Consider the following 9,201-nt stretch of genomic DNA (forward strand, 5'->3'; position numbering starts at 1 on the left):
ACTTACAGAGATGGAGATTCATTCTGGGCAACCTGTTCCAGTGCCTCTCCACCCTTACAGTAAAGAATTTTTCCTAATATCTAATCTAAAGCTACTTCCTTTCAGTTTGAGGCCATTTCCCTTGTCCTGTGATTACCTGTAAGAAGTCCCTCTCCATCTTTCTTGTAGGGTCCCTTCAGGTACTGGAAAACCAAAATTAGGTCACCCTTAAGCCTTTTCTTTTCCAGGCTGAACAAACCCAATTCTCCCAGCCTTTCCTTACAGGAGAGGTACTCCATTCCTCTTCTTGGTGACCCTCCTCCAGACTTACTTCAACAAGTCAATGTCCTTCCTGTGCTGGGGAGTCCAGAGCTTAATGCAGTACTCCAGGTGGGGTTTCACCAGAGAAAAGTAGAGGGGCAGAATCACCTCCCTGGACCTGCTGGCTGTGCTGCTTTTGACGCAGCCCAGAACACATTTGGCTTTCTGGGCTGCAAACACATTGCTGGCTCATGTCCAGCCTCTTATCTACCAGCACCCCCAACTTCTTGGCAGGGCTACTCATGATCAGTTCATCCCCCCAACCTGTATCGATACCTGAGATCCCCCCAACTCAGGTGCAGCACCTTACACTTGGTCTTATTAAACCTCATGAGGTTCTCATGGGCCCACTTCTGAAGTTTGTCCAGGTCCCTCTAGATGGCATCCCATCCTTAAGGTGTGTCAACAGCACCACTCAGCTTGGTGTCATCTGCAAATTTGCTGAGGCTGCACTTGATTCCTTCATCTTTGTTAATTATGAAGACAGTAAGAAGCTCTGGTCTCAATACGGACCCCTGAGGGACACCACTTGTCACTGATGTCCACCAGGACTCTGAGCCATTAACCACTACCCTCCAACCATTTTTTGTCTGTCTAACAGTCCAGTCATCAAATCCATCTGTCTCCAATAGAGAGAGAAGGAGGTTGTGTGGAATCATGTCAAAAGCTTTACAGAAGTCCAGATAAATGACATCTGATGTCATTGACCTCATTCACTGATGTAGTCAACAATTATTACTAATGTAGTAAATAAATGCTTAAAGGGGTTTCTCTGGCATCTAAGAACTATAGAAATTGTTCCTGATTATCTTTATTCTAAGGAAAAAATCTCCCAAGTTTTTATCAACAGTGAGATAATACCTGATGCAAATCATGGAACATAGGACAGCTTTGTATAGACTTATGCAATCTCCTTTGATCTGTGATAGAATGAAATCTTCAGAAAATGGCATCCAAATGACAAAATACAAGAGAAGTGGTTTCCAGCACTGATTGCAAAGGTGTATTAATGCAAGAGTGAGATATGAACTATTCAGGAAAGTTAGTAAACTTCTCCTGTCTTTAAATCCTGTTTTAGGAAATGATATGATTGACAATGAAGAATCACCATCGGTCTCTGGAAAGACGCCAACTCATAAAATTTCTGATAGCAAAAAGGCAGGATTCCGCACTTTCAGCAGGTACGTGTCCTCTTTAGCATGCACAAATGTCTCCTTTATTGGTTACATTTTTGAGATGATTGGGTCTGTAAACTGTTCTGGTGTGAGGGGTGCTAGGTGGAGTCAAGGATGTGTGTGTGGATAATCTATTTGCAAGAAGTAAGAGTGAAGATTCAAGTGGGTACTAAGGTTCTAATTGAGTACAGTGCCCTAACCCATCAAACCGAATGGCCCAGACCTCTTTTTCCCTAAGTCAGAGTGGTCCACAGATTATAAGAACATGTTGATTTAATCCACAGTATTCCTTGAAAGACTCTATACCCCAAAAATATGCAGTCTGTTCTTTTAGCTTAAAAAACCTTATGCACTTGTGTAGCCATCTTTTGCCCTTCTACCTTCCAAGATCGTTGAACCACTATCAAATTACATATCAGAAACAAAATTGAGAAATGGTTTGTTAGTCCACTGTGAGAAAAATTTAAACATCTGCATTTTGTACCTTTACCCTACTGAGTTTTTGTTACTCTTTTGATGTTTTAATTGGGGAAGTTATGTAAGCCAACAGGTGAAAAAATAGTTTATTGTCAGTTAGTTTTCTCCCTTTCTATTGCTGTGCTGTCCAGAAAATGTGCTGAATCTGGCTAGGTCTCTAGGAATCTTTGACTTCTACAAGTAAAGGTACAACAGAAATATTTGTGGTGGAATATCACAAAAACCTCTTCACAAGTGTGTTTCTTGCTCACAAGGCCAGATTATTAGGAAATTAATACACAAGTCAAAGATGAAACCATTAGAATGACTGAATAAAATAAACATAAATTTTATATTTAGTGCAGTACTGTAATTTAACCAATCCAATCATGTACTTATTCAGATACAGCTAGTCTATATCAATTTTTTTCTTAGAAATGTTGTTTTACTTCTTCCTTCCAACCATCTCCAGGAACTATGGCAAAATTTAGTTAAACTTGATAGTTGTAGAGATCTCACAGTTACTTACAGTCAAAATGTGCTGAAAATGATTGTACAAGGGCAGTGAAGAGACCCAGACTGGTTTGTGCTGAGAGAGTTATTCTGCCCTGTATCAGGTTACTGACCAGTTGTTGTGTTTGTATTTGGTTGGACAGGCCCCCTATGGGATTTATGAGCTGTTACTTAACCCAGCCAAATGAATAGCAGACATTTTAGGGACTAGCAGGATTTCTTAGTTGAGGAATGGTACCAGCTATTCAGAAAATAGACTTTGATGGTCCTCCTGATCACAGACCAGCCTATGGTGGAACATGGAGAGTATTTACAAAAAAAAGCTTATGGGAAAAAACTTGTACCTCATCATCACTCATTTTTAAACGTGTTTTCTTCTTATTGTTTTAGCAATTCTCCTTATCAGCCAACATCTTTCAGGCCACGGTTCTTATTGGTTGAAGAGCCAGGATCTGGGCAAGCTTTTGATTTGGCACCTGCAGTAATACATGCTCTGGAAAAGTTTCCAGCTTATACACTAGACCTGCCAACTTTGTTTGTCAGCAGCACATCACAGGAAGAAACATGTTCACAGGTATCTTTTTACTCATTAATTTCATAGGATTTTTTAACTGTATATATATAGTGAAGTGAGCAAAATTCACTGTTAATGGAGGTGGCTTGATTTGAATGTGCTGTTATGTTTGCTTCTGTCTGAAAATCTGCTTTTCTTGTAGATGAAATGATACTGAATAAGGATGTTTATACATAGCCATGTTTTCCATTTGAAATGAAACAGGGAGGATGTTGTTAGCAGCTTGGAAAGATGGGAGATACTGCTAATAAACCCCTCTTTGCGGCAAGAAATCCTGCTGGTCTTGGTTGGATCCAGAAAGTTGTTTTTGTTGTTTCTTAAGTATTGGTACTCCCTGTAGATAGTTCTAATGGTGTGCCATGCACTTTTTGTAGCCTTCTTTTTTATTGTATTTGTAGGCAGCCAAGGTTTTAGGGAAAAGAAAGGTTTGGTTTTTGATATATACAGCTTGTACTGCTGTGATACATGCAATAAGAGCATTAAAATTCATGGAACACTTAAATTTGTAAGCTGATGTGCTTTCCTTAACGAAAAAAATTTAAATATAAGCTTATTAGTGCTTTTTAATTTTTTATCTTTAGGCAGGAAATTGGTTTCATTGTTTGGCATCACTGTATCCAAATTTTTGACCTTTAGTAGTAGCATTTGAGTTCTGTACAAGTCAGGACAAATACATTACATGACAGGATTCTCATTTGTCACGTAGGAGGAACAATTCCTTTTTTGTCATGGTTGCATCTTTGGTCATATAGCTCCCTTATGTAGTGCCTGCCTGGATATAGCAAGTGCGCTTCCCATTTAGTGACAGAAACTCCCTGATTATTGTTAATCTGAAAAGGGTGCCTGGAGAAATTTGCCACGTAATAGGACTGTTGCCGCTTCCCTCATGCACTACATGCAGGTCCTCTTCTGCAATTGAGGTGCCATCTCTAGGCAGTGGCTTGTGATCTTCCAAGGCACGTCATCTGGTCTGGTGGATCCTTTGGTAATGAGAGGCTGTGAGTGATTCATCTCTTCAGGCAGACTAAGGACTGATCATTTCTTGTAAAATATGCCTGAAATTATGAATCCTAACCAGGCTTCATTTATCTTGTCAGCCCTCATCTTTTCACATAGATAATTGTTTTTTCAGACTGTGCTCCAGTCTGACTTGGGGATGTGCCCACTCTGAATTGAAAATGGTGCAGTTACAATTGTGCAGCAATTTATCCAGGCCAATACATCTAGCTGAAGGGTTAGTCTTGTTTTTTCAGGCACACCACCACATTAACTGAGTTCTGAGGCTCTTCAGGAGTTATCTTACACCTAAGAAATTTTGAAATCAGGCAGAGATTTAGGTCTGTTTCTGTCTCCATAGCAATGTCTACATTTTAGTCAAAGTGAAAATTTTACCTTATTGTTAAGGAGTTGTTCACCATATATTGGTTTCTCTTGATGTCTTGGCTTATGCATTCTTATTTCATAAGATAGTTCAACTGATATGTAGTTATTTAGTGATTTGCTCTACATGATGTAGTTTTCTTATCCAAGCTTTCATTTTACCAGTTGATACGAGAAGCTCAAAGAACAGCACCAAGTATCATTTATATACCACAAATCTCTTTGTGGTGGGAGGCTATTGGACCTACACTGAAAGCTGGTTTTACAGGACTACTGAATAACATTCCATACTTTGCTCCAGTTTTGCTTCTTGCAACATCTGATGTGCAACATGAAGATCTCCCAGAAGAGGTATTTCTGTAGATACTTTGCTTCCTTTATTACTCAGTTTCTTGTTGATTTATAATTCTGTGAAACATAGGAGTAAGCAAATTCATACTGTTATTACTGAGGCACCAGAACCTGGTCTCTTAAAATTGGCTTAGACAAAACAATACTGAAAGCATTTGTCCAAAGTGTTTTCTGAGCAAAGACATTGACTTTGACCCAACTTTTTCTTGCTTCTCACACACTCATGCTTGTCTGACAGATGTATAGGCTTATTTCAGGCAATCATTTCAGTGGCTTCAAGATGGTTAGGTGTGTCTTTAGTGCGCATGAAAGGTAGGTAGGAAAAAGATTGTTTCTTCTGATGACATTTTTACCAAAAAAGTGAAAGGCGCTTTTATGGAAAAAGGACAGTGGTCACACTGTTACTGATGGAATGTAATTTCAAATTTAAATTATTTAATAAAATATTCAGTTGACAAATTAAAAAGTTAAAGTCCAACTTCTGTTTAAGTAACTTGGAAATCAATTTTTAACTGTATTCCTTAACAAAATTCATTAAGAGGATGTGCTGAGCTTTCTAGACATCTGAGAGTGTGCATTAAAGGAAGGTGTTCAAAATGTGAATATACTGCTCTGATTATTTTGTCTTAGTAACAGAAGTTTTCATAATGCTAATAAATACCTTCTAAATTAAAACAAAACAGAACAAAACAAAACAAAAAAAAACAACACAACAAAAAACCAAACCAAACCAAAAAAAAAACCACACAAAAAAAACCCAAAACCAAAATCAAACAAAAAAAAAAACCAAAACCAAAAAAAACCCCCAAACCTCCATCTTACCAAAAAGCTGGCACTTGTCTGCTGAGCCTTGCCTCTGTAGCTGCCATAAGAATTCATGTTAAAGGACAACAAAGGAGGTAAATATAAAATAAGCAACCTTATGGTGATGAATGTCACCCCTTTCTCATTGGCTTATCATACATTTTTTTCATGAAGCTTAAACTCTAGAAGGTTCCTTAGAGAAGGTATTTTAATTTGTGCTGCTATGAAAATTTAGTTTTTTAAGGCCAAGAAGTTAACCTTTCATAGCTTGTCTTATCCAGATGAATATTCAGCTTAATTTACAAAGGTACTCATCTTTTCGGAATAGAAAAAAAATATTTGTGTGGCCTTATATCTGAAATGTCTTTTCCTCTCGTGCTCTAGATAAAAACATTGTTTAATAATAACCGTGAAGAAGTTTTCAAAATCCCGCGGCCTACCTGTGCTGAAAGAAGAAGTTTTTTTGAGGATTTGATCATGAAGCAAGCTGCTGAACCTCCTGCATCAAAAACCAACGCAGGTGAGGGTATTCTACATATAAAACTTTGTTGCCGTGAGTTAAGAGCTAAGACAGTATTTTCTTTGGTGATAAAGTTCTATCAATCATTTTTCAGGTGTTTTCTCTGTTATTGCAGAGAGGTACTCTGTATACAGTTCTCTGTATATACAGGATCTTCACTGATACTGTATTCCAGATAAAGAGAAATCCCAACTTAACAAATCTGTGTCATTCCAGATTCTCAGGTACGCCGTGCGACTCATGCAAAATGTTCTCAGGTGGATGAGCAACCACAAGTATGTGACAGGAAAGCAATGAAAATTCAGGCACGAGGTGTGTTTGTGGATTACTCTGAGCTCAGAGTAAGTCTAATTTCAATTTTTTTAATACTGAGACAGGACAGTGTTAGTTTTCTTGTTACCTGTACAGCTGTAAATTAAGTTGTTTGTTAACCAATGCCATTCCAAACAATTTATGGGCGGGATATATAGTTTGTGAAACAATTCAACCTGCAATGGACTATGACTGTTGTTTCCACAGCTGTTCTAGGCTGCTGCCCTTGATTTTGGTGAATTATATTTTAGGAGACTGTGTTCTCTTCCTAATTTTTAATGTAAAGGGACATGTTAAATTTTTAGATAGCCCACTAACAACTTGCTCGTGCTATTTGTTATTAATATCTTAGCAGTTTTTATGATATACTGGGGGGAGGTTGTTTTGTTTTGCATGCTTTCATTTATTAGGAAATGGAAAAGGACCTTGATTTTTAGTAGTCATGGCTTTAAACCTGAAGTTAGCAGGTTGACCTACAGCTCATCCTGGATAAAATATTAACACCTTCTTTTCCCAAATTATTTCAAAATCCAGTGTTAGAATTTTGCATTCACACAGTTCTAATGTCATAAGTTATTCCAGTCTCCCATAGGAGAGAAGTTGCTATCCTAGGTTAGAGTTGAGGAAAGGGTCAAAATCTGGCTTAAATGCAGGGGGTAAAAGAGGTTCCTTTTGCATGAACTGGAGAGGGTAGAAGAAGAACCTGACCTTCAGGGGATATTACTGTGACAAAAATTCGGGAAATTGCTAGGTTGAAGTCCTGGAGGTTGGTCAAAGCAGAAGATGCTGCTGTTTTTACCTGCCTGAGAAAGGGAGTATTATTTGGATGTTTCTTCTGAGTGAAGAGAATGTGACCAGAGTGGAATTCCCTTTGTTGAAGAGGCTTGTCCACACAATTTCTGTCACATTTTTAAGCTGTGACCTAATTTGTAGAGGTGAAACTGTCTTTTTAAGGCTGGTGTCCTAAAGAAGCAAATTTCAGGGGTGTTTCTTGTTCGTGCCTGCCTGTGCATGGAGAGAAGCCACATATGTTTCTCTAAAGTCAGGATGCTAACAGCGTGTGCTCTGAAGTTATTGCCCACTGGGGAAATCATGTGGTGGAGCCCTTATAGATGTTTCAGCTTCTATTAATTTTCAGCTGTGAGGAGAGAGCTACAGTCATGAAACATGTCTTTTTAAAAAACTTGTTTACTTAACATGGGTGCCACTGGAACGTGCTGTTTGTACTAGAAAGCTCTTTGGAACTCACCTGCAATTAATAAGCTGGATGAACCTCCAAAATACAGCTGCTTGGTTTTTATGGGATGGGGATTTTTATTATTTGGTTGGTTGGTTTCTTTGATTGCTGGGGTTTTTGTTTGTTTATTTGCTTGGTAATAGGTGTAGAATTTGATGAAATAGAAGAGCATGTAGTTACCTATGTGGTAACAATTAGAAATGGTATCACATGCAGTGTTGGCCAGTAATATTTTCATTTGTTGAGGCTGCTCTCTTAAGCTATATCTTCACAGCCTCACACAACACACAGCTACTGTACAGCCCCAGCAGTGCTGCTGCTAGCGTGTAATGTTGCTTTCTCATAGATTATCACATTCACATCTTTGGTAACAGAAAGGACTGTGTGAGAGACTGGTAATTTGCTACAGGGAGTCACTCTGCTAGTCTCTTGAGTTGAAAGGTAGGAGCTAACTGATGTTAGGCAAAGTACACATTCAGCTCATGGGTAAAGGTGAGTACCTAAAGATGTTTCCATTTCCGGCTGGCACAGCTGTATCTGGAAGATCTGTAGCCTGGCTGCCAAAGATACTTTTTAAAGGGCCCTATATGGCATTTCTAGTGAAATGGAATTGTGGCTTTGCTGTGGCAGCTACTCTATGGTACAGTGGATTGTGTTGTTCCCTGGTGTTCCGGAGGTAGTTAATTGGCAATTATGATCGTTGACATCATAGAATGATGAGTGAAAAAAATATTGCCTGAACTTTAAGACTTTCTTTTCTCTGAAGTGTGAAAAACTAACCCATTTTCTCAAGTTAAATCTTGTCAGATATTTGATCAGTTCTCTGAAGTGCCACTTTTCTTTAACAATATAAGAAAGTAGGACATATCTTGTGCTATTCTAAACTGTAATTTCCCCTTTTTTTTCCTTCAGCAATTGCTGGATTCTGTTGTTGAGGCAACTCAAAGTGTCAATATATCAAGCATGGCGAAACTATATTCTGTCCTTAGCCAGTGCATTTACCAACATCGAGATGATGCTGACAAAACCGAATTAGTGACGGTAAATTTTTTGGTTTATAGCACTTCCTGTCACAGACTGTTATGAGTGTGTGTGTATTATGCCTATGTATGTGAGCACTGTGAACATAGCACCTATTTAGCATTACTCTTTATTGCTTCTTTGTCTGTGTTACAAGACTTTTTCATTTTAGTCTGGAAGGCATTTATCCATATTGCAAAGTGATTGTACTTGGCATAATTTATGCTGTATTTGGCATAATTCACAGAATATGCTGAGTTGGAAGAGAGCCACAGAGATCATCAACTCTAATTCCTGGCCCTTCACAGGACCATCCCCAAGAGTCACATCATGTGCCTGATAGTGTTGTCCAAACACTTCTTGAACTCAGACAGGCTTGGTACTGTGACCACTTCCTTGGGCAGCCTGTTCCAGTGCTCAACCAGCCTCTGTATGAAAAACCTTTTTCTAATATCCACCCTAAACCTCCCCTGACAGAACTTCAGGCCATTCCATTGGATTCTGTCACCGCTTACCACAGAGAAGAGAGCAGTGTCTACCCCTCCTCTCCCCCTCAAGA

The 9,201-nt window shown here is 38.7% G+C and overlaps 1 protein-coding gene across 1 annotated transcript in view; it reads left to right on the forward strand.

The window, feature by feature from the left end:
• Positions 1 to 9,201, forward strand: part of LOC114059999 (ATPase family AAA domain-containing protein 2-like) — a 23,153-nt gene that overhangs the window by 12,219 nt on the left and 1,733 nt on the right. The window contains 6 exon segments of the mRNA XM_027889100.1: positions 1,379 to 1,481; positions 2,835 to 3,018; positions 4,564 to 4,749; positions 5,938 to 6,073; positions 6,290 to 6,348; positions 8,535 to 8,663. Coding sequence (XP_027744901.1) covers positions 1,379 to 1,481; positions 2,835 to 3,018; positions 4,564 to 4,749; positions 5,938 to 6,073; positions 6,290 to 6,348; positions 8,535 to 8,663 — 797 coding nt within the window.

This window comes from Empidonax traillii, unplaced genomic scaffold (assembly GCF_003031625.1).
Source record: "Empidonax traillii isolate 1590-97213 ecotype Southwest subspecies unplaced genomic scaffold, ASM303162v1 scaffold253:size710434, whole genome shotgun sequence".
Taxonomy (NCBI): Eukaryota; Metazoa; Chordata; class Aves; order Passeriformes; family Tyrannidae; genus Empidonax; species Empidonax traillii.